This window comes from Melanerpes formicivorus, unplaced genomic scaffold, assembly GCF_026170545.1.
Source record: "Melanerpes formicivorus ecotype bairdi unplaced genomic scaffold, bMelFor1.0.p_v2 SCAF_5, whole genome shotgun sequence".
Taxonomy (NCBI): domain Eukaryota; kingdom Metazoa; phylum Chordata; class Aves; order Piciformes; family Picidae; genus Melanerpes; species Melanerpes formicivorus.
Window position 1 is genome coordinate 20,365,392 of NW_027142357.1, and position 25,720 is coordinate 20,391,111.

Below are 25,720 nucleotides of genomic sequence, written 5' to 3' on the forward strand. Positions count from 1 at the left end.
CCTTTATGTGTACACTCATTGCATCTGGGGCCTACAAAATTGCTTGCAGACATTACTGGGAATTTGTCTAAGTGTCTTGTGCTTAATAGGATGCTTCTATTTTGCTATTTAGAGATGTACTTGATTTCTTTCTTAAAATTGAAATGAATGTACTTGGAATGACAAATGGTAGCAGTGCTCTGATATTTTGTTCTGCAGTGTTGATCTATCTGAGCTATGAGGCTGCTCTTTCTGCAGGATTACATTCCTAATTATGGATACTATTGCACTTTGCCTGTCCACTCTCTTGGTTCTGTTGGCAATAAGCTTAGACTGGTATATTTTAGCCCAGCTACTGGAAATTGTGAAAGTGAGCGTTACTATACTTTTTATTCTCTGGTTTGTTTTAACTTTTACCCTCTGCAGCCTAGACTTAGAAGTAATAGAGAGGGATCAGGATTTGTCCCAGCCTGAGTAATTTTTAAGTGAGAAGGAGGATCTGGGATATATATGGGAAATCACTTGGATTCAAAGAGCCTTGTCAATTTTTAAATGTGCAAATTGTTTTGTGCTTACGTATGACAAGGAAACTTAAACTTTTCAAGTGGTACTGACTAGAGAAATAATGGCATAAATATGTGGATTGTCATTTTCAGAGGTGAAAGCACTTTATCTCAATAATACGAGAGCAGTGACCAAATAGCATGCATTTGTTTTCCTCAACTCTGGTATACTGAACCCTCTGAAGAAAGAGGTTCTATGGATGCCATGAGTAATGACCAAAGTGATCTGGACCTCAACATAACGTTTTTTACTGTAATATAAATCAGGAGCTGAGAAAGTGAATCTCTAACAAAAGTCTTCTTACAGGCAGTTTCCTTAATCTTTAAAATCAATAGATTCACTTCCATCTTTGGTTGACTCCAAGTTGTTAATTACTGCATTCTACAAATGTCTCTCTTTTTTTTTTTTTTTTTTTTTTAATTACAATCATTCTTCATATGAGAAAATAGATGAGGTATGGAACATGTTCAGCTTGGCTGGATTGACTGAAGTACAGAATTTAGTGGATCGGCGATTACAAGTAAACAGGAAGAAAAAAGTGAAAATGCAGCGAGTTTGGATACAAAGCAAATTCCAGAAACCATTCCTGCTGTCTCTGAATAATCCTGAGGAAACCACTAAAGGCACTCTTACAGATAATTGTACAATGAACTCCATAAACTGAAGCAAGTTTGAGTATGTATAGTTCCTATAAATCTTGTGCTAGCCACTGAAAAGAGAAATATATTGAACTAAAAATCTTTCCCTGTTTTGGGGTTTGGTTTTTCTTGTATATATGTGTGTGTGACAATAAAAAAGGCATTCTGACTTCTGCTTTATGTGCAAAAAAGGGATATAGATTAATCTATTCCTAACTCACTAGACACTATTTTTTTACTTACATGCTTATACTTACTGATTATTCATATTTAAGTATCTTGTTTCTGTTAAAATCTGCAGTATGTGAAAAGTTCTAGACTGAAGTAATGCTGTTTCAGACATTTAGAGAGAATGACTGTTCTCACTGTCACTATTAATTATGCTGTGTTAATTTGTGTCATGTGTCTTTTAGCCGCTGTGTAGACACAAAACTGTATTTCAGCTTTGAAGGGAAATTGCTTAGTGCATAAATAATGAAGACAAAGTCTCTTTCTGGTTTGCATGTAAGCTATCATTTCATACTAACCACATGTGATATGCATACGTATCAGATTAGTCAGTGATTGTGTCCTTTACTGTGATTGACTTACTCCTCTGAAGTCCCTCTATTCCATCTACATGCTCATCAGAAGCATGCCAAACTCAAGTTTCTGTAACAACTTACTGACGTGTATTTAAAGTGCCATAGATTGTGAACTGAGCATCACGTAGAAAAGAGCTACCAAAATGCCAAACTAGTGCTCAAGCCAAATAGTGAACATTTACCTAGATCATCATTTTTATGATATATCAGATATGCTAGAGGGAGAAGCAAAAAGAGTAGTGCAGAGTACCTTTTATTAGTATTGTTATTAGGTAATTTTACATAGGTTGCTTTCTTAGGGCTTGAGTCTTAGAAAAAATACACAGTGTTTTTGCATGGACTTTGAGGAGGGACAGTAGAAGGACAGGGCTATACGAGGGCATCAAGTGTTTTTAAGAAGAAAACCAAAATGGAAACACTCTATCCAGATGCAGGCCTTGATGCTGAGGCTGTTGAGGTAGTATTTAAAGATGCCACTTCTGCTAATTAAATGTAATTGTACAATCACTTGTCGAGAAGGAGGAAAGGACAGGAAATGGGTGAATTAATAAAACAAATCTCTCTAGTAAGGATGGAGGATGCATGTAATACATAACATGGCTGTGGTTTTGAGTACCATTAATATAGTGACACTCAGAGTCTCTTGCTTTTGTTTTAGTCTGAAGGTTAAACATGTCACAGTTGACAACTTATTTTTTGCAAGTTGTTAGCTGCTGAGCTAAGTAGAACTGATTGGTTTCTAGAAAAAAAAAAAATCTACATTTAGATACTAGGTATCTTCATCCCCTTTGACAGATGAGGAAAGTGCTTAATTTCCATAAACTTAGATCTGTTTCAAGAAAGAGATGCAACCAGGGGTCTTTGAAAGCAGGATCTGATCCCGCATTTCTGGGGTATTCTAAACTCCTGTTAGAGTAGGATACTGTTTCATTAATTAAATGGCTTGGGAAATTTCAGTAAGCAATGGTGTTACTTGAATGTGCAATAAAACTCTTGTGGTATCAATCTTCAAACCCTGAGTCTTAAGATACTGTAGCATCTGCATAGGAAATGTGAGTAAATACCTGCTTATATCTTAATTAGGTTGCTACCCTGTGCTATTAATGGTGACTTCTGAGTGTGTAATACCTTTTAGTCTAGTACAAAGCATTTTCACTTGTAGAATTTTCTAGGGAAATGATAGTAATGATAAGCTTTTGAGCATCATGTGGTCTTATGCATGTGTGTGATGTAGGTTTTCCATGTGTAGAAGCTAATGAAATGTTTGCTTTGACTTTTACTGACTGATTTTGGCAAGATTTTAATATACCATGTTGTTAATTTAAACAAAAATGTGACATAAAAAAAAACCAAAACCCACCCTGAATTCAGAATGACCTTGAGCAAAACTGGCTATATGTCTTCCATACCTTGCAGCATAAGTATTTGCTGCTGCTTTTAGAATAATGGTGTCTGGGTTAGACGTAATAAGATCAGCTACTATTTTTAATTGTAGCATATCCACTGTAAAGTGACCTGTAACTAGTCTGAACACTTGTAAGATTGATAGAAGGGGGAGATGCACAGAAGCGTGGTTGCCAGTAAGAACTCTTGAGTAGAACTTTTCTGTATTTTGGCTTCATGACCTTTGAGTTGTCAAAAATCTTTATCAATTACATGATTTTAAAATACTTCTTAATTATCTGTATTAGTTGGGAAAACTCATATCACAGTCATGGCAAGAGAAAGGCTAGTAGAACTACTGAAATGAAAGAAGAAAGACACAGACAACTATAGAGGAAGTGCAGCTTAAAGTGGCCTACTGTTAATTAATTTCTGGGGAAAGAAAAATTAGGGTATTGCAAACAAAGCGTGTCCAGCATAGAGAAAGGTTGGGAATTTCACTTTTGAAAACTGAAGTAACTACTTTAATCAGATACATGTTTGAAATACCTAATTGTATAAATTTATAAAACCCCACACATTATGTAACTACTCAACATTGTTACTTGCAGATTATTTTTTTAATTTTTATTTTGGTTCAGCATAGCATCCTGTGCTGTTGAAGCAGAATTGTGAAAGTGTACAAATGGCCTATTACCATATTGATAAACATTATTGGCAATTAGGTAATCTTGTTAAAATTGAGCTGTAGCTTCCATTGGCTTTGGCTTGCCTTATTAATAGTGTATACTTTTTACCTATCTACACTTGTATTGCTCTACATTTATGCATACCTATACATGAAAATGGTACTTACTGCTTTAGACCTTGCTTAGTTTTTAAGCAAGTACATGACAGCCATAAATTACATAAAGCAGCCAACCTTTTTTTCCTACACTAATTGCTAAGAATGCACTCAACTCTTATTAAAATGTGTTGTGTTTTGTTTTTTTTCCCCCAGCAAAACCAAAGCAAGTGCTTGTACCGTATCTACAAATCCACTGAATCTGAAGAGGACAACCAAAATGCAGGGCAGACAAGGAGACAGCAGGGACTCTTAGTGACCCTAGGGAAGAGTTTCTTGTATTAGAAATAGCCAATGAAGCATTGGAATGGGCTGCCCAGGGAGGTGCCCTGGATGTGTTTAAAGGTCATTTAGATGTGGTACTTGGGGCTGTGGTTTCGGGGTGAACATTGTAGTAGGGTTATTGGTTGGTCTTGGTGATCCTGAGGGTCTATTCCAACCTGAATGTTTCGGTGGTTCTGTTTTGTTTGCCCATCACTAAGCTAATCTGCAGATTCTGTTGTTTATTAACGACTAAAAATTTGTAATAAGCCATCTTGAAATTTGTATTAAACACCAGTGGAAACCACTTACCATGAATATTGCTACTTCTTTTTGATTTGTGGTGTGATCTTTATTCACTGCTTTTTGAACTGTTGACATACACCCATTTCCTCAATAATCAATTAAGCAGCTTCCACAGAACCCATATACATGGCATTTGCAGTGAAGTTTGGCTGGGTTATTTCTAGGGTTGAAGCGAGAGAGTTTTATTTCCTTCTGTACAGAACAGATTGCCTTTTCTTTTTGTGGGAATGGAATGAATTATATAGAGTCTAAATTAATATAGTGTTATTTGCTGTATTTGTAACTTATTTTAAACCAAGTATATTTCAGGGTGTGCTGTTTTTAATGGCAATGATAACAGACAGCATCCTCATAATGAGTGGTTGAATGACCTTGGAAATAAATGTATACATAATGTAAAAATACTAATCATTGCTATTGTTAATAATGCAGGTCTCTGCCTTTCAGTATTTGTAAACTTCTCTTCATGTTTGGAACAAAGATTGGACATGAGAGGGTTTTTTTCTATTAGTTATGTGCCAGTTGCCCTCCCCTTTGAGAATCAGCCAGAAATTGGACAAACCTGTCTGCTAAATGCAATTGCTGTTAGTATGCACTCGGTAAGAACTACATGGTTTGCCCTGGGTATCTTAATAGGTTCTTTGCAATACCTGCTGGTTCAGGCATATAGGTCATGCATAGACTGAGCTTTGAGCCGAGAAGGGAGCTTCTCTGTCCAGTGATCATTCTCCACCATTTGCTGTTACTGTGCAACAAAAAGGCCTTGCCTGATTTGAAAGCAAGAGCCATACAGGCAGGAGGGGAGGAAGATGAAGATGCAGCGCAAAGGCAGACAAGAAGAGTGAATGTTACCTCTGGGAACTGGGGTAAAAACAAGGCTCGGTTGGACTGAAAAAAAGCAACAAGAAAGAGATGCAGAACAGAACGGGGAACTTAGGAACAGAACACCATGGGCACCATATAGGGAGATGTATAACAGAAGACAGTGTGGTGGGGTAAGGACATTTGGTCTAGAAACAAGTGAAGTGAAATAGAGGAAGTAAGGAAAAAGCAGACTGATCTGCCACAGAAACAGGATGAAACCCAGCTAAATAAACAAATTGGACCAGAGATTTGAGGTGGAGAGACATATCTTCAGTCTTTTCCTCCCAAGTGATAATGTGTTTTCACATTTTAGTGGAATATTATAGGCTTTGTCTTTCATCCATATGTGCACAATATATTTTGATTTATTACAAAGATGGAATGTTCCATTTGTTGTAGTTTATATGTGCTATGCACTTGTTTGCAACAGTGCAGGCAGGTTTATGATACACCTGCTTTTGCTTTTTCCTCAGGGAACAATGTTTTTACCTTCTTTCAAGTAGAACTCTATAGTGACAGAAACTACATTCCTTACCTCCTGCAGTGCAAATACCAAAGAGTAACAGAAGTGTCTGCATCCTGATTGTGTTCAGTCAAGGTAGGACAATTAAATTTACTCTGTATGTTCTGGTGTCATATTTAAATCAAGACTATTTCTGCAGATTATCACCTTGAAGTGCTTCCCAATCTCAGTTTTTGTTACATTTACATCTGTTCAACAGAACTTAAATGGATTTGTATAAGATAGAAATACAACTTGAAAATAGTAGAATGATCTTTAGGTTTTATCTGGGATTACAACAGTTTAGAAAGGGAATATGGTTGCAGAGGAGCACTCATCCAAGAGGCTGAAAATTTAGGTTATTTGAGGTGTAATGTACATCATCAAGAATATTAAACCTAATATCTGTATTGTAAAGCTTCATATACTTAAAGTTAGATTATGAGTTGGTACTGTGAAACAGAAGCTGATAAGAAGGTAGTCCCACTTCAGAGGATATTTCATTGATCGTGTTACTATGGTTTTGAAGGGAGCACGAAAGATTAAGAGAGCAGGTTAGTTTGATGATGGCTAAAACCCACTGTTAACATACTCAGTTTAATGAACACTCAAAGAATAACCTGAGCATTCCTGTGTATTGATACTAAAAAACTATAAAGTTAATTAAAAGAGGAGATTGTGTGTATGCTGCTATAAAAGCAACCAAAATGTTGAAATTTGTAAATATAATGTAAAAATGGAACGCTATATATTTATAAATGAGAGGTAAGAGTAGAATGCTCTGTAGCTACTGCGTCAATCCGGTGTGTGGTCTTCTCTGTAGTATGTCCTGTTCAGCTAGAAAAAAGATGCAGTGAAAATCCACTGAAAATTCCTAGAGACATGAAAAAGCTTGATATGAAGGCAGGTTAGGGGAAATAACATTATATGCCATCGTCATATCATAATGGTTTAGTATTTAGAAGGTCTATTTTATTATTTTACATGATACAGAGAAGGTAAATTAGTTAAATTGGCAAATATACACAGTATGCACTACAAAAACACAAGGAATCACAGTGTTCACAAAACTAAAAGTTAGATGAGTTACCAAAAAATGGATTATATTGGATTTTTCCATTTTTATATGTGTGAAAGGGAGAATCTGCATATTTACTGTTTAAGATTTTTTTAAGTGCCTCCAGTAAAAAAGACAAAACAAACCAACCGAAAAACAACAACCAAAGAAACCAACCAAAAAAAAACCCTCACACACAAAAAAACCCAAACACAACATCTCCCTCCCCCGTGCAACAATTTTTCTCATTACCTTTTGAGAAATCCTAACATGTCTCAGCAGCAGAGATGGAGAATAAACCTGAGTACAAAATGGGTCTAGCAGGTGCAGTTCACTGATTTAAGAAATAACAAAGGGGAAAAAGTAGAAGAAAAAAGAGAGCCTACTAATTGCATGACAACATCTAGTCTATAGCAATCATACAGCATTTGGAACTTTATCTAGAATGATAAATTCAGTACAATGCCTGAGAGAGACATCAGTCTTATCACACTTTCTTATCACTTATAACAATATCACTGTAAACTGTCATTTGGACAGGCCAAGACCCAAAGGAAAAAGTGATTGGTTTGTCAAAAGAGCATACAGTTGATTAGTTATGCTTAGGTGACACTGATGGTATTAGAGGGTTTCACTGCAGAGCCAGCATCCATTTTCAGTTTCTTTAGTGTCAGGCACACTAGCCTCCATTTCCTCCCAAATAACAAGTGCTCTTTAAATGGAGGAACTGCATCTTTGAACTTGAATAAAAGGGTTATGCAGCACAGGGTTTAGCACATCGACTTTGAGAATCTGAACCTACCACTAGTCTTCTACAGTAGGAAAAGCTGCCATTTTTAATGGCTCTGCTCTATACCTTACTAAGCTTAGTAGTCAGATGTCATTCTGAGGAATCAGGCAGCATAGTTTTCAGTGACATTGATTACACTCAACAGTGAGAGGATGAGAAAGAGTGGTGGGTGGAGAAGTGAAAAGACAGCGTGAGGCATTTCAGGGAGGAGGTTTGCACTCTGGCATTTGCATGTGGGTGACAATGCCTCTGAGAAACAGTTTTTATTCTGAAGTGGGGCAGAGTTGAATCTTCTATGCTCACTTCAGGTTTAATCTCCATCCCCGCAAACTACCAGTGCAGTCTGTAGCTAAATGTGTGTTTACTCAAAATGAAGAGAAAAATAGCAGCGAGAAGCTGTATCTTCACAATGGAGCTGTGATTTCATGGAGAGAGACCCTGGCATATTAATCGCTGGCATAAATGGGTGTAATTCTCAGTGACAACACAAAGCCTGTTTACACAGGGGATGAGCTATACCCAAATATGATGCACAATGCTGTTCAAAATCATTCATTTAATATTTTTTTACATTTTTGTGATCTATCAACCAAAGACATAAGTGTTCAAAAAAGCTGGTATGACAAAGCTGTGATTGTCAGTGAGCATGACTTGCTTTGAGGTAAAAATTACGACAAGCACACACATCGTATTTTAAATAAACATTTCATCAAGTTCTTCAAGAGTGAATATTAGTGAATTGATTAAGTGCTCAGTGATAGTTACCAAAATCTGCAATAAGGTCTATTTTTGAAATTGGAAACAGTCTGAGCTAGCTTATGCAACTAGAGAAGAGCAAAATCATACCAGCAATAAGTCTATGCTTTATTTTACTGAGGTTTATAAGGAATAGATATAATTAACAAGAACCTTGGGTTTAGTTTCTCTTTATTTTGCATGTACTTAATAACACATGAAAGGAGATGAAAAAGGAAACTGCATGACACACAGCCTGCTAAGCATGCTTAACTACTAAACCACACTCTTCTTGCATTAATTGGCTTGAGGCAAAGTATCAGAAACTGTAAATATCTATTTAACTTTGAAACAATGTTAACAAAAAGTCTGGTTTCAGGGTTAATTCTGAAAGAATAAAAAACAACCCAACAACTTTTGAATCTTTGACCTAGATTCCCGATGTCATTTATGTCCACGTAATTCCAGAAGATTTTTAAAGTCTGTAAAGTTACTTCAAGATCCAACCAGTTGCTTGCAATTAGAATCCAGATTACTTGGTGCCCAGTATTCCTTGTAAAAATAAAAATGCAAACAAAGAAGTTAAAAAATGTTCTGTCCAAAAGAGCATCTATGTTGATTATTTAAAAAGTGAATTCAAAATCAATTGCACAGAGGCAATATCTTTGTTCACTACTCTGTTTAAGGACTGAAGTTTGGTTTGGGGCTAAGATGCTCACATATCTGTATTTATATTTTAGTGTAGTATATTCAGAAAGTTTTATCCTACAATATTCTTTAACAGTTAGCAAGTATTTTGAAACTTGACAACCAACCAGATAAGAATGGTTGATTAAAATAAGCGATTTACAATCCAATGCTTAAGACAGTAATTTTTGCTATGTTTCTCTCTCAAATGATTGAGAAAGTACCTGTGAGAAAGCATACCTACTCTTAAATGTAACAATCCTTCGAAGTCCAAAAGACAAATATTGTGAAGATAACATTGAAAAATAAGACAATAAAGGAAAAATGGATTTTTCAGTGCACTGTGAGGAAGTCAAAATGCATATCTATGTTTCCCTATCATTTTCCATTTCCTAGACTAAGACTTTGCAGATTGGTATGCGTTTCTAAGGAAATACCAGTAAGGCAGCATAATTTAAGCTTACATTATGCATTGGGCTTCATTTTTTTCCCACAATTGCTTATTCTTCTTTTCCCAAATCAGTCCATCAGATAAAGAAAAAAAAAGCATAATAACACTCTTCAAAAGCCACAAATTGTTGATGATAATGTAGGTAATTATTAACTAAGTGTTGTTACCAGTGGATTTTCCTGCAATCTGTGAGATCAGGAATGGCCCAGTTTTATCTGCTATTTTACCAGCGGCTTTTTTTTGGTAGAGGTATACTATATGTATGTTTGTGGTACTTCATATCATTTTAATGGTCTTGTTTCCAGCTACCCTACTTTCTGATTTAAGTTAATAAAGCTTTTGGAGATTCCCAAGTGCAATGTAAGTAAGAATTACTTACATACTACATACATTATCTAAGTATTACTATTTGTATTCATAAAACGAATAAACACAAAGTTTAACATAAATCTCTAAGTGTAACTGCATCAACAGTGACAGCTGAAGGCGTCTTAGTTTTCATCCCCAGCTTACCAGATGAGATCAGCAATGAATGTGCAAACTTTCCCCAGAGGAGCCTAGAGCAACCTTTTTTATCTCTTTGAGAGTGCTGCAAAGTATTTCAGTGCTCCCTGATTATTATTTATTTTTTTTTAAAAACACCACAACAAAGCAGTTATTGCCAAACAGAAGCCTAAAGGGCTTAGATTATATACATACATATATATGTGAATGTGTGTATAAAAATAAAAGGAGCACATACAGAATATCAGCAGTCTTGGAGATAGAGAAATGGAAATTGGCTGTCATCCAAGTTAAAGTGCAGGCATGAGGAAAAAGAAATTGTTTAACATTTAACATAAAGTAGAAAAGAAAGATTATATGCTTAGAAGTTATTCATAAAAGCAGTGATAGTATGGCATGAGAAATAAAAGTTATTAGTGGACTTTAAGTTTTTGGTCTGGAAAAGTGTATAAGCTGTAACTTTTATGTCTGGACTTTCTAAGCACTTTTATACAAGGGGCCTCGTGGGGATCCACATTCTTCTGCAGTCAGTATGGGTGCTGAGTCATCAGGAAAGTTGGCCATTTGGTTTTAGATTTCTAAATATAGAGGTGAACATTTAAAGCCCTAATCTGGGAACAGTGGACACTCATACAGAACTTTGGTGACCTGAATGATTTCATTCTTATTAGTGCTCATGTCAGAACCAAAGCTGTGCCTGTATTACACATATTGCTGAAAACCATTGCTCTTGTGACAAAAATTAGTTAATTAAATTTAAAAAAAATTACATGAAATGTAGAAGAATGACAGGCTTCAGTTTCTGCTAAGCATCAAAACTCTCTCAAAATGGCTCGTGTGCTCTTACTGTATGCAGAGGACATGGAAAAAGTAGACTCTGCGGGAGGGAACCTAAGAAACCTGATTCAAGGAAGGAAGTTCAGATTAAGCCTTTAAATGGATGAATTTTGACTCTTCGGTTGGGCTTTAGCCATTGTGTTCGGGGAGTAAGGAACATGAGTATGTGAGAATTTGTCTGGAAATAGTCAGTTCTCCAAATAAAAATTATCAGAGAAGATTCAACTACTTTACCTTTGCAATTCGTGTATTATAACAACATTTGGCACATGGATTGGTGGGTTTATTATTTCTGATAAATTTCTGCACACTTTGGTTTGTTTGGGAACTTTGATAAAAAGGACATTTTGACATTCAAAATCCTGTGCAGAGAATCAGAATCACAAAAAAAGGCATTTGCACTTTCACTGCAGGTAAATTTATATAATTCAGTATTATATAGTAGAAGCTCCTTCTTTAGAAAGTGACATTTTGCACTGGTGATCTAGTGGTTTATTTTGACAGCATTTTGTGCCTCTCTGCATAGATGCTAGCTGAAGAAATGCTTGCTGAGTGCCTTGTCACCCAAAAACGTGGGGCGGTGAGCGAGAAATCCTGTCTGGACAACAATTAAGTCAGTTTGACTACATGTACACGTTGCTGGCAGTGGTGGTGCTCAGGCAGGCCTCAGCCATTGTGCCTTTTGGGTGCCACCAGAGTGCCATGGCACACTCCTCGTTCTCTCTGCATGGATCTGCTGCTGCAGAGCGTGTGCAGCATAGATGCCATCTCCCTATGGTCTTCCAGGAAAGTGAGCCTTTGGACAAGCTGTGAGGTCTGATGCTTATTGTTCCTGCAGGCCAGGCATAGCCCAGGGGTGTGCCAGTGCTTGACTCTGTTTAAATGAAGCAAATGCTTCTTTATTTAGATTGATTACAGTCCAGGTGATTTTTGGATTAACGGAAGGGTAAGTAGATAGCAGCAGAGGAAAGAATTTTGAGAGAAAATGTATTTTTGTATAAACTTTGTTTCAAACTTTCATCCTGAGTACCGACAGTGTTTCAAGATCTACATTTTTTTCTTCTTTGGTAGGTGAAATAGCTGAAACCAGAACTTATTAAGTTCAAAACCCCTGCAGCTATGTTAAGCAACAAAGTACTTGCCATTGGCCGTTGCATCCAGCACACTTTGCCTTTGTACAGTGGCAGTTCATACGCAGTTAGTTGAAAAAAATAGTCATTGCTATAAATTGTAAGCTTCAAAATGAGGCTGTGTCCCAATTTTCTGTGAGAACTTAAAACATGCAAAGTTTGAGATTTTAATAGTTAGTCAGCCATGTGGAAGTTACAAAACCACATTAAATTTGAAATTAGTATTTTTTTCATTTGTTTCTAGTTCAAAACCACTTTTATGAGTTTCCTTCCAACCTGTGTAAAACTAAGACAGGCAGACAGTTGCACAACAAAAGGGGATTTTTTGACAATATTACAGCAGGATGATGAGAAGGATATGTTTCTGATTAGACTAGGCTGGAATACTGCACCAACTCTTGAATTAAAAGGTACCTTTACTAGCCTGCCCCCAGGCATGGACCTCTTGTCTGTTACTCTGCAACATATGGTCAGTTCTTGGAGTTTCTCAGCAGCGTATAGGTAGGAGTCAGTATCTCTGGGCTCTAGAAGATAAAAGCCTAATGTATGATCTACAAGTGTATTTCTGCTGCCTATACTAAGTATAAAGAAAATAAGGAAGTCCTGGTTTATTCCACTATGAAGAAAATCAGTAAATGTTAAATTATCCAGCCCTTTATGTGGGACTTTCTAACATGTTTGTTGGAGAGAACTGAATCCTGCTTTTAGTTATGCATGGTATGCTCAAGATACTAACTTGTGACTTTATTACCAGTCTCTATTATAAATTTATCTTTATTATGGATGCTTCTTTGCACAGGATCAAAACCAGAATGTGTTTGTTTTTCTTAATTTAACTTCTTATTGTTGTCTATTTTATACCTACAGTTTTCAAAATACTAGCTAACTTCATGCATGCTACCATTAGTATATAATGGATGATAGCATGGTAGCACCACAAAAATCAAAATGCAGCTGAGACAGACATATGAAATCCAGTTTAGTGATTGTCTAAAATATAGCCATGACTCAAGCTTAAAATCTAACATTGGGTGACCAGTTGCTACATTTCACTTGAGTCTTGTGTGAAATGAAACACTGAAAATGTAAAATATTTATTCTACTTCCTGTATCCACAAAACTGCTAGTGCTTTTTTCCTCTGGTAAAATCGACCTCCTTGTGTCTTTGCCAGTGAGGTATACCCAGTTAGGTATCAGTAATTGCCAACAATATAATTTAGGTTTTGTTTTCTTGTAGAATTCAGTGTCATTTATATTCAGTCTTTTTCTTCATCTGAAAACCCTGACGTTTCAGTCATCCCAGTTAATACTGAAGATGCTGCTACATGAGTTGTGGTGAAATTAAATTTCTGTACAGAAGGCAACTTTTGTGTTTAAATTATGCTTGCAGATTTCTCTATTGAATGTGCCAGTGTCATGAAGAGTTCACAACAGCTTCCTAGTCAGTGGCAGCTAATATTCAATGTTTAATTTAAGCACAATTATAGTCCTCCTTGTAGAGAGCATCTCTGATATGACATTTTAAAAATTATGTAATAGATTTATTTCGTACAATTTCTAGAACTCTAGAACAAAATTGATATAACAAATATTGCTCTGACCCACAGGAACCAAGTTTTGCCACCAACTTCACTCAAGACAAGATTCACATCATAAAGAAATTTCACAGTCAGATCTCCAGCTATCGTGCATACCTGTTCAGGTAGATCTGTTGACACTTCAATAAGTATAGTATCAAGTATTGCTAGTCTGCTTGTAGTTTTACTCTCCTGAACAGGAAAATACAGAATCTTTTGGCAAAATGAAAAGGAAAGAGAAAATCCTGTAGCTTGGGTATGTCTGTGCATTGCTGCATTGTCAGTCTCACTTTTTAAAATTAGTTTCTCAGTTCTTCTCAGAAGTGCTTTAGTAAAAGATTAATGTTGGTGTTCAGCAATCACAGGGCAGAAGCAGTCCAGCGTCTGTATCTGCTCCTCATAGAAAAAGCCTGTAATAAAAGCAGCAGGATGACTTAATACAAAGAATTTTGAAAAAGGAAGCTGTTCTGTGTTCTCATTTATTAGACGGAGAGAGGGAACTGAAGAGTAACCTTTAAAGAACTCAAATCACACCTGAATAATTTGCATTTAGAAAGGATGTTCCTTTTGTGTTCAATTGGTTTATTGAATCTGTGTTAGATTCCTGTAAATGCTGCACAGCTTTTGCATCTCCAGTACTTTGCCTAAATGAAAGACTAACCTTTGGAATCTGGCTTGGCTATATTACATTTATGTTTAGTCTAATAGAGGTGATGAAAGTCATTGAACTGAATGGCACAAATTCCCTTGGTCCTTTAGAAGCAGCTTTGACAACAATCTCACTCGGATGTTCAGAGTGACAGGAATTAACATCATTCCTATACATAGGGACATGCTTCTGCTTAAAACAGCCTTCAGACATTCATGTTTCAGTAATCTTCCATGAGGGCAGTGTGGTGCCAAAGGAGGAAAAGCTGAATATACTTTTCATTCCCAGGAGAAATTAAAAAGAAGGCAAGTGGTTAGCAAGCCTGCCTTCATTTTGTTTCTACTGACCTGCCATAAAGAAACTTGAAACAAAGCTCATGTTACTGGACAAAAATATTTTGAAAATGAGTGCCTTAAGGAGCTGTGGGGTTGGTGCAAATATCTCATTTTTTTTTCCCCTCTACTGTACAGTATATGTTGACAGTAAATTATTCCTGCAGATAGTGGATATAAGTTTTGCCCTGAGGGTCAGACAGAAAGCTGTATCAGAAGTCTAAGAGAAATCTTTCTCTGTGTGTAGGACCTCTATATAATAGGCCTATTTCTGTGCCTTTCCATTTCAGCAGTTTTGTGTAGATCTCTCAGGTATCTTGTACAAAGTCTTTATGGATAACATACGACACACATACATATAATGAGGTTTTTGAGATCTGTAATATTTGGGGATTCTGTGTGATGCAAAAGCAAAGTCATATTTAAATCAGACATTACTCTAGTTTGTGAATTACATTCAGGAAGTTCTGTGTGGAAAAATACCCATCATCACTAACAGGGATTAGGGATTTAATATCCTACTTAATATACCCAACATTGGACACAAGATGGTAAGTAGCATTTCTGAGTTCATTCATAGCAATAACTAAGTACTTGCATTAAGGCAGAGTGACAGTTTAGTTCTGATCCTGAAAAACAGGAAAAAGCTAATGTCTTTGTGAACTGTGCACTCTCTTTATGGGAACTTTGCAATAATGATGCAATTGTTCTTTGGAGCCAGAGTCTGGCATCTCCTGAGTAGATCTGAATGTGTTAGACTCAGTTAGTGCCATCCTGGTCCCTGTATAGATTTTTTAATTCCACTACCCTGCAGTATTCCTTGCCGAAAGGGTTACTTTTACCCTTTAACGTATGAAGGTAAAAGGTGTAGAGCTTGGAATGACAGTACCAAAAAGAGAAATAATAGAATTAGAATTAAAATTAAGAATAGAATAGAATAGAATAGAATAGAATAGAATAGAATAGAATAGAATAGAATAGAATAGAATAGAATAGAATAGAATAGAATAGAATAGAATAGAATAGACCAGGTTGGAAGAGACCTTTGAGATCATCAAGTCCAACCTATCATCCAACACTATCTAATCAACTAAGCCATGGCACCCCACCCAGTCACTTCCTAAACACCTCCAGTGATGGTGACTCCACCACCTCCCTGGGCAGCACATTCCAATGACCAATCACTCTTTCTATGGTTGGGTTAGAGTGATGACAATACAATAACATGGGTAGCAGTAACTTTGATACTTAAGACTTGCAGCTTGTGTAGAACAATACTGTATGTTCTTAGGGATAGAGGATACTGTCCATTTGTCTTCTCTTCCTTGCTTTGCCCGTTCAAGTAATAGTAAATAAGCATTGATATTCTGTTCTATTTTCTCCAGACTCTCCAAGAATGAGCTTTGGGGTATTTATCACTAAAGATCAGAAATAAAACATGGGTCATCTAGGGCAATCTTTGCACAGTAACAGCAAAGCTTGGCTGTGTGAGAACAGAATTTTCTTTGGAAATGGTTCAGCACTGTCTCAGAAGTTACAGAAAAGGAACATTTCTTTAATGCTGTGTGCTCTGCCAGAGTACCTGTCTTTGTGTGCACGTGTGTGTAAAACAAAGCAAGCAGACTTGCTACTTCCCAGCTCCACGCAGACAAAAATCTTAGAACTGCATAGGTAGCCACTGTGTTGCTTTAGGTGTCTCTGAAACATGGTCAGGGAACATTGAAGAAATACATTTAAAATAGCATAAAAAATAGAAGCTAATGTTCAAAAAGGTCTTGCTACTGTTTAATTTGCCTGTAAATGATGTTATAAATAAATATGTGCAACTGACCATGGATCACCTTCTGCCCCTGAGGGTTAAAAAACTTGATGTGGAACAAGTTCTACAGGATATTTTATAGGAATTTTTTCTAACTTTTAGTAACTTGGCAGTATGAATTTGAGCATACCTTGGTACCGTCATAGAAAAAGATCAAAATAATGACTAGAATAAGTGAAAAGGAGATAGAACTGGCCCAAAATCTGTGTGGAACAAATAATTGAGATTTGTTATCCAAAATGAAACTCCCACTGGGGACTTGGGTAGACTATTGTATAGTTCATGATGGAATATGTCCTCTAATGGAGGACTGTTACTATGGGAAGCAGGTAATCTCCATTTAAAATAAAAAGCTAGGCACAATTATATTACTTGTTAGCATGTAAGCAGCTGAAGGAGTCCTGTGTGTTATTAGGCACTTACCCTTATTACCTGAGGTGAAATTGTCTGATAGGAAAATTGGGTAGCATTTTCTGTGGGAAAAAAAAAAGTTAATTGTATACCAAGTTGTTTGTATGAGTCTTATGGCTGCTTTCGGTGGGCAATGAAACAAATATTTTGCCCGTTTCCGAGGTATGTGAGCCTTATTAAGTACATGAATAACAAATACACTTGATATATCTAACAGCAAAATGTGTTCTCTTTGCTTCCTTAGGATCTTTAAACCTTGCCTCAATCCTCTCATCTGAGACAGGCATTGCTTTCTCTGTTTCTATGACACGTGAATATGAATGGTGAATCTATCTTTGGAAAGTAGAAAATGAGTTGCATTGTCTTTTAGTGGTCAGGTCTGATAGATATGCCCTTTTTTATGTGTCAGCATTGAGACATATAAGATTTTGTGAAAGTGAGAATAAGTTTTCCCTAGAGAGACAGATAAGGAAGAAAGGATTAGTACATCTCTCTATACAATAACTCCTAATATGAAATTCTAGTCCTATTTATAACAATGAGAGGTTTGCTACTGACTTCAGTAGGATCACTATTTTACCCCTAAGGTGCAGTTGTGCTTTCCTAGGAAAGCTAATGTATAAAATAGAGCCTCAGCCAGCACATCATCACTGCAAAAGTATAGAAAGAGGATAACATTCAGTGACATCCATTGGCAGTAATAGCTGCTGCGAGCATCCTGTTGAGCAGTGTATTAATGTTAGTCACTAGCTTTCCATGTTTGTATAAAATTACTTCTTTGTACCTGAATGAGGTAGACTCAGGGTGAGTTTGGGCTCTTTGTGAAACTGTAGTTAGCATTTGGTTTTTGTAATTTTGTGAAAAACATCAAAGGATGTCAGATGTGGTAAAGTTTATTTGATTTTTATTAATAAAGCACACCACATCCAACTAAGTTATTAAAACCCTCCAAGGCACTGTTTAATTTCTCAGTTATCTTTTTTTGTTCTGTCTAGTTCTGTATTAGCTTCCTATCCTTAGGTCTTGCCTTTTGTAAAGTAGATATTTTCATGCATGCATTTCTGAGAGGGATCCTGCACCTCATGAAAGAAGAAAAAAGACTCTTGATTCAGATCCCAGTCTTCACTGGCCTACTGCTCAGTAGGTAATGTGCTATGGACATCAGCAACGTTATAGAACATCTTTGGCCAGTATGTTGCCTACAAGTCAAGGGTTGAAGACTGTTGTTCAGTATCTTCCAGATAAGACTAACATATTCTTTTTGATAGAGCTGTTTAGATATCAGCTAGGAAAGTGACTATTCGATGTGTTTGCATGAGAATGAATCTTGTAGATAAAATTGTATTGCATAATAGTTTCCTGCAGCTCCCCAGGTAGTTGTTAGGGTAGTCTGAAATTTAATTCAGCCTCTCCCTATGAAACTGGATCTCTACTTTGTACTTCTGATTGCTTCTCTCAGCTTGATTAATGACATGGAAGCACTTGTTCTTTCTCTGAATAGTGTCTGGGTGCCTCCTGCCAAAGCTATGGAGATCACCTTCTGCTGAGCTTATACATATATGCAGCAATAGCAGCCATAATGGGTGCTTCAGTGCACTGTGTAATATCTTCCTCCAAATTAAGGAGGCTCTGACACATCAGTCATTTTTTTCTCTGCCTGTATTTGATTGCACACTTAAAATCAGCTGACTCTCAGTTCAAGTGGTGTCTTGTAGCTTTAAGCTCACCAGTGGCTGTTGTCTATGTTAAGGAATTCTGTCACTGTGAATGGTAAAACAAGACTCATACTAAAGCTGGCCTTGGGATTTCTTTGCAGTGATCCTCCCTGAGAAACCTGAGCTTTCTGGATTGCAAATAGGAAAACTCTTGAAGGACTGTGTGCACATTGTATAGAGAACTGAAGGGAAGAAAAATATTTTATTGAATAATTAACAAAAACAACAACAAACAAAAAGTGCATCAAACTTGAAGGAAGCAGAACAGTACTGTGAGGTGCCTTTTTAGGATCTGAAAGTACTGGAAGTTTTACTCAAGACTGCATAAAGTTCTGTATTGTAGTATTAGATGTCACCATCTTGAGATATTCAGCTTGGCACAGTGAGACCACTTCATTGCCTCATTTCATGCTAGTGTGTCGCAGGCTACATGCTGTGTATCTCCAGTATTTGGCTTTTTATACTATATGCAATAGATTGAATTTTCCTATTCTTGGAGGCAATATCTTTAACAGTATGCCCTGAAATGCCTTATGGATTCAAGCTGTCCCTTAATCAGTGTTACAGAGGGTGCAATTGTGATCTTTTTCTCTAATATACGAACTATGATACTAGACTCATCCTGGCATACATCTGTCAGACAAGACTGAAAGCATTCAGTTAGAGACACTTCATTAGCAGAATGGGGGAAGGGAGGACAACAAATTTGAGACAGTCTGAAAAGGGGGGGTTTGAAATGTAACACAGATGGGAAATAGAGGGTATCTCAAAGTAAGGTCATGATGGAGCACTTAAATTACACAATCTATCCAGACAGCAACAGGACATCCTCAAAATATGCTACAGCATCTGCATACCAATACTGACTTTTACAAATATGCAGCAAATGCAGATTATTTGTGAAAAGAACAGCCATGGGTCAGATTGTGACATAACAGAGGAAAGAACTTTGCAAATATAAATATTTATTACTAGTGGACAGTAACTGCTTCCTACTAAAATTGGCAGGAATGATGAATCCAACCCCCTTAATATTTATTGGAGAATTGGGAAGCTAATGAGAGAGTGCATTAAAAAACCTCTTCTGCCTTCTAGAAAAATCAGCAAAGCTGACACTGCCAGACCATAATGAAGTGTACTCCGGTATACTGAGAGCTACTGGGCTGCACATCCACCACTATAAACCACCACTGCTTGATACTGAACCAAGGAGGGGAAAACACAAAATGAAAAATCATGCTTTGACAGAAGGACATGCAGAATTCTTTTCCGTCTGTAAGGGTTTTTTGGTGCTTGTTAATACCTCTGCGTAACATTGCTGGACTGCCACAGAGCAAATTACAAGCAAGAGGGGAATGTGTCTGATTTGATCTTTGAGCCTCTTTTATTAGGCTCTGGTTAGAGTCAATGTCATCTCTGCGTACTGTGGCATGTTTTAATATCTGCAGTTTGAGTCTTTAACTTATGACCTTCTTTATGATTTAGCCATTGATTATACCCTGGAAGATGTGATTCACTTGAACTACAAAATCCCTGTTTGTTGTGGTACTAATAAGCATTGTGCCTACTGAAAGCTGCAGCAGAAGAGAAAGGGAGGAAGCCTCATAGGCTTGACAGTGTCTTTTGTCTGTGTTGCACAAGGGGAGAGGGAAAGATGTCCAGGAATTGTCTTATCATCATATGCACATACATGGATACATAAGCTTTATTATTTGTTTATCTAATCTCTTGGCTGCTTTTTCTATGCCTGTCTTAACCCTTTGTTCTTGAAGTAAGCAAGGAAAAACTATATGACAGGCATTTAATTTTTTTCTTTCTCAAGGAGCTAGTGTCCATTGTGTTGAGGAGAAAATGGGACCATATGGAAAGCTAGATTTCAGTTAACACATCAAAAGTCTAACTGTGGGAATTTTGTATTTTCCTATATGCTTGCATACAGCATTCTTACCTCTCCTACTTCTCTACTTTTTCTTTGCTTCACTGAAGAGGCCACATAAAAGCAGTATAATCTTGTTGAATATATTCTGGGGTTTGCTGATGAATTAGATGAACAGCTGCTGGAAACAGTCTGGGAATACAATTTGGTGGAAAAAAGAGATGAGATACAAACCAATTCCCTTATGATGTCATTCATTCTACATGCAATATTATACCAGAGAGGTGGAAAAATGGGAAGCCCTAAAATTCAATTTCAATTTGAGCTGGTTTAAAAAGAAGCAATTCTACTTACATTGCACCCACAAAAGCGTAGGTAGAAGCTGCACAGCTGGTTGTGTACAATTTTTTTTCCCCATGCATAAGAACTTACTTTTACAGGCACAAGCATTGTACTTTCTTCTTAGTGTTTCCCAAACAGTTAAGCCAATTCATACATTATATAGTCCATGTATTTTCAGTGTGCTTATATCTTTTTGGCTGGGAGAAAGGCTTACATTTTGGCACATAGGACAATCAAAACTCCAATCCAGAAAATGGAGTCACTGGTATGTGTCAGTGTTCCTGAAATATCCTTCCACTCACATTTCTGCATTGTAAAAATCTGGCATGCAGTTTTGTGTTAAGATGGGAACTTAAAGCTAATCCTCTCGGTTGCCATAAGAATGTCTTTACACCAACTGAAGCAATGTGCATTTTGCTTTCTTGTCTTGCTACTTCAGTAAATTCCTTTCCAGGTCTTTTTTACCTAGCAGCATCTGGAAAACACACACAGAATTAAACATCCCTGTCTACCAAAATGGGAGAGCCAAGCATAAGAATTACATTGATCCTGGATAAATTACTATCTAGCGTAGTTCTGTTACTTGATACTTCATGCTATTTTGGTAAGGGTGATCAGATTTTTTGATGGGGATCTTGGTAACAATAGAACGTGTTGTGGCCTTTGACCACACATCCCATATTTTGAATGAGATATCTGTGGTTTCTAGCTTTTTGGTTTTATCCCACTGCAGGCCAGTGGCAGGAATTGGATTCTTTTCGTGATTGGTTGGTTGGTTGAAACATGTGAAAACTGTTCTGCTATATTTATTTTGTAAACTACAGCCTTGGTCTGAAAATATAACCATTTTAGAGTTCTAGGAAAGTAATTTAAATAAATGTTTTTAAATGTTATTCTGGAACAGATTTTTTTGCATGCTTAGATAACTGGAAGAGGCTTTCTTGGTAGTTACAAAAATGGGGAAAAAAATAAATAAATGGTTTTAGTATATATATGTGTGTATATATATATATTTTCAATTAACTGTTTGAAGTCCTCTGAAACTAGTAGTCATGAAGGCTTCAGCACAAATTATATTTTTGTTTCTTCAAAAGGGATTGTATTAATTCTCAGGATGAAAGTGCCATCAGTTCAACTGTAACTATACCTTGACACTTTGTACCTCTGTGCATGTGCATGGCTTGATATTATCTAAGTACCGGTAACAGTGATACCTAAGGCTGCCATGGATAAACACAGAAGGTTTCTGATGACAGCACCTTAAGCACAGGAGAAAAGCTCTCGTGTGGTTTATGATACCATCATAACCCTGAGGTGCTGACAGAACTTCATTAACAGTTTCTCTGTGAGTTGTTCTTCTCTATTTCATGTATCACTTTTGTCTCTTGTTGAAAATCATAGAAATTTTTCTCTTTAAATAAACTCAGATTGAAGCTAATACTGAAAATAAAAATAATTATTTTAAAAGAACTCAGAATCTCAGGATGACATTGTAATGGTTATAAAATGGATGTTTTGGACAAGAGAACTGTGTTTTAAGAAATAAGGTAATTAAACAAAAGCAGTATTTTTTTACTTATATTTAACACAGCGCTATGATCTTTGCCATGTGGTTGATCGTATCACTATGACAGTGAACATCATCATTAACAGAATATACTAAGTTTTGAGTGAAGCTTTTGCAAAGATACATCTGTGCAAGCTGGATGAAAAATTGCCATTATAACAATCTGTGGTTTATTTATCTGTTTCTGTTTGTTTGCAAATGGCTAAAGTTAGTGTTCTTTATTTAGTGTTCTTTATTTTTTCATTTTCTGAATTATTTCTTGTTTTACATGGAAGTTTGTTTAATTTTACTAAGGCTTTGGCTGCCCACAGCAGTTGTACTGCCTAACTTATAGCAGTTAAGTTAAAGGAAACAGGTTCTTGATTGCTGAAATTATTGCAGGCGAAAAAAAAAGGGGGGGGAGAGGAACAGAAAAAGACCTTAAAAGGTCATCCAGTACATCCCTGTTCTGATGCAGGAAATGGGTAACTAGGTCATCCCTGACAGATGTTTGTGTAGGCTCTTGTTAAAAGCCACAAATGAAGGGGATTCCATAACCTCCATAAACCTATTCCATCTAATCTAGACTCTACATTGAAAGGATTTTTTTGTTGTTGCTGGTTTTTTGTTGGTGGTGGGTTTTTTAATCTAATTTTTTGTTGCTGCAAATTAAGTAATTATGTTATAATTCAAGTGGGTGCAAAGAATTGTTGATCATGGTTATTTGTATGTTGCCTTTTAAGATATGCATTTCCCTTCCCCAGTCGTCTTTTTCTGTGGAAGCCAAGTCCCATTCCTTCAACCTTTCCTTGTAAGCCATATTTTCAAAATAACTTGTTGATTTCATTTCAACTCTGTCCAAAATGTTGGAATCGTTCTTGGTGTGCATTGCCCAAAATTACTCTGAATGCTCCAACTGAGGCCTCATAGGCACTGAAGATTGCAAAATAAATAGATCCTGCATCTCACATACTGCATACTTCCTAATACGTTCTGGAATGTGAAATGCCTTTCTGCAACATCATCATGTTATTGTTGACTCACACTTAGGTTGAAATTCACTCAAACCTTCCTATCCTTTTCTGCAATCCTGTTGCCTGTTAAAGCTTCACTGTATTATATTATCATAGAATCACAGAATCGTTAGAGTTGGAAGGGACCTCAAGGATCACCTAGTTCCAGCTCCCCTACCACGGGCAGGGACACCTCACAGTAGATCAGGCTGCTCAGAGCCACATCCAGCCTGGCCTTAAAAACCTCCAGGGATAGGGCTTCCACCACCTCCCTGAGCAGCCTCTTCCAGTGTCTCACCACCCTCATGGTGAAGAATTTCTTCCTATTATCCTGTTTTATTTTTATTGTGTCTAGTAGCTCATTGCAGTTATACTGTATCTCACATTACCTAGGTATTTTGAATCCTGATCTGTTTTCCTATGTACTTGTAACCACCTTCCAGATTTTGTGCAAATTTTTCAAGTTTACTCACTGTTCAATGAAAAACTGAACAGAATAGAATGGATGAGCAATCCCTGAAGGATGTTACTGCAGTGCCATCCTGCTTTGTCAGGAAACTGTTGATAAATACTGTTTGGGAGAAATATTTAGCTACCTAAATGTCAACTGTATCTTGATTTCCTCTACACATTTTTTTGTATTGCAGGCAAAATTAAAGAAGACACAACTAAAAACTGTTAAAATCCAGGTGTCACATTCACTCCTTCCTTCTTATTCAATAGGCCTCTTGCCCTTCTAAGAAAGAAATTAGAAAGGTTTTACACAATAGTGGTCCTAAGATTACATTTTAACATCTTATTGCTTAATCTTTTTCTATCATATTGTTACCTTCATGCCTATATGCTAACTGCCTAATAACTTACAGCAGTGTCCCTCAGAGAAGAAGGAAGTATTTATGAAAGTTACATCAATTGAACTCTAATTCTTAAAACAGACAGCATCATTTTCATCCTTTCTAGTTTTCTGGGACCTTGCTTATATTCTATGAATTCTCATCACAAACAAAAACACACTGAATTGTCATGCAGAGATTGTTTTACCTTTTTAAGCACTCCAGGGTAATGTTTTAGCACATTTTACTATGGGATCACAGTTTATATGATCTCACTGTCTGACCAATCAGACCACACTGTGCCTTTTGAACTTGTTGCTCCAGACAAACTGGACTGGATAGTTGTGGTCTCAAAGGTACCACATTTCTACAGTTTTTGTGAAAGTGTACAGGTAAATAAATAGAGAGTCAATAGAGACTCCTCTATGGCAATAAGGAATTTAGTATAAATGAAACCATGATATCAGGCATTGGAAATCTCACAGAAAAATGTTACGAATATTCCAGATACAAATTTCAGTCAGAGCTTTCACTCTGGGCTAATCTAAACAGGAGACACGAAAGGTACAAGAAGACAGGCTTTATCCACTGCCTTCTGAACTACACTTCTAAGTCATCAGGATTAGAAGCTGCTGTGTCTTAATATCACTCAACCCATTCCCTCCCTTTTCTGGTCTATGCTTCTTGCACCTTTGTTAACATTAGTTGTTTTGCATATCTGATGATAAGATTTTTGTAGACACATTAGGTAAAAAGTGCACTGAATATTTTAGTCATCTCTGTGTCACATTATTTGCTATCTTTCTTGTTAGATATTGGATTTGAATCTTCGTCTCCATTACTTCATGTTTATGTGTATAACATTTGATTAGCTTTCCTAGTTTAACTCATTTTGCCTCTTAGCCTCCCAATTTGTTTCCCATGTGAGCATGCAGTTATTTTAAACTCATTTTTAGTCATCTGTTCTTTTTTCCACTTTTTCTGTAAGATTTATTCACATTTTTAAGTTATTCAAATAGCTCCTGGTGAAGTTCTGTTGCTTTCTTTGCATCAGGGTAATCTACTGTTGTGCCTTTAGTACACTTTATTCACTAACTGTCAGCTCTCCTACATTCTTGTTTTCTTCTGAATTTCTTTGGTAAGGTATGCCCACCTATTAATTCCCTCAGCTAAATAAAATGTGAGTTCTCTTTTTGCCCCTCCATGCTTTCTTTGGCATCATTCATTTTATTGTTTTGTGATCAGTTTTATATGTATACCTTCCACCTTTGTCTTAATCAGGAATTACTAACTGATAAGATAAATAATATGCAAAGCAGCCTTTCCTCTCTTATCTCCTCAACTGTCTGAAATCACAAGTAGTTCTCAGTACCTTTCAGGAATATGCTGCACAGCTTGTCCCTTGTACAAATATTTTCCAGGAACTTGGGTGTATGGGTGGTGGGTAAATAGAGAAGATTGTCTCAAATCTGCTTAGTGTTATCGTTTTCT

At 36.6% G+C, this 25,720-nt stretch overlaps 1 protein-coding gene and 1 long non-coding RNA gene across 11 annotated transcripts in view; both read left to right on the top strand.

The window, feature by feature from the left end:
- METTL8 (methyltransferase 8, tRNA N3-cytidine) overlaps window positions 1–4,560 on the top strand; it is an 85,999-nt gene extending 81,439 nt beyond the window's left edge. For 9 of the 10 annotated variants that reach the window (XM_068138604.1, XM_068138606.1, XM_068138599.1 and 6 more), the window contains 2 exons: window positions 993–1,218; window positions 4,149–4,560. In XM_068138604.1, coding sequence (XP_067994705.1) covers window positions 993–1,207 — 215 coding nt within the window. In that variant the 3' untranslated portion in view covers window positions 1,208–1,218; window positions 4,149–4,560. Of the gene's footprint in view, window positions 1–985; window positions 1,219–4,148 lie in introns of those variants that run through there. The other variant, XM_068138607.1, reaches the window with a different exon arrangement.
- Window positions 4,561–5,852: 1,292 nt separating this feature from the next.
- On the top strand, window positions 5,853–22,304 carry LOC137441305 (uncharacterized). The gene is made up of 3 exons (XR_010987375.1): window positions 5,853–10,005; window positions 13,724–13,818; window positions 19,715–22,304. It is a non-coding gene; the product is annotated as an uncharacterized lncRNA (long non-coding RNA).
- The last annotated feature ends 3,416 nt before the right edge of the window (window positions 22,305–25,720 follow it).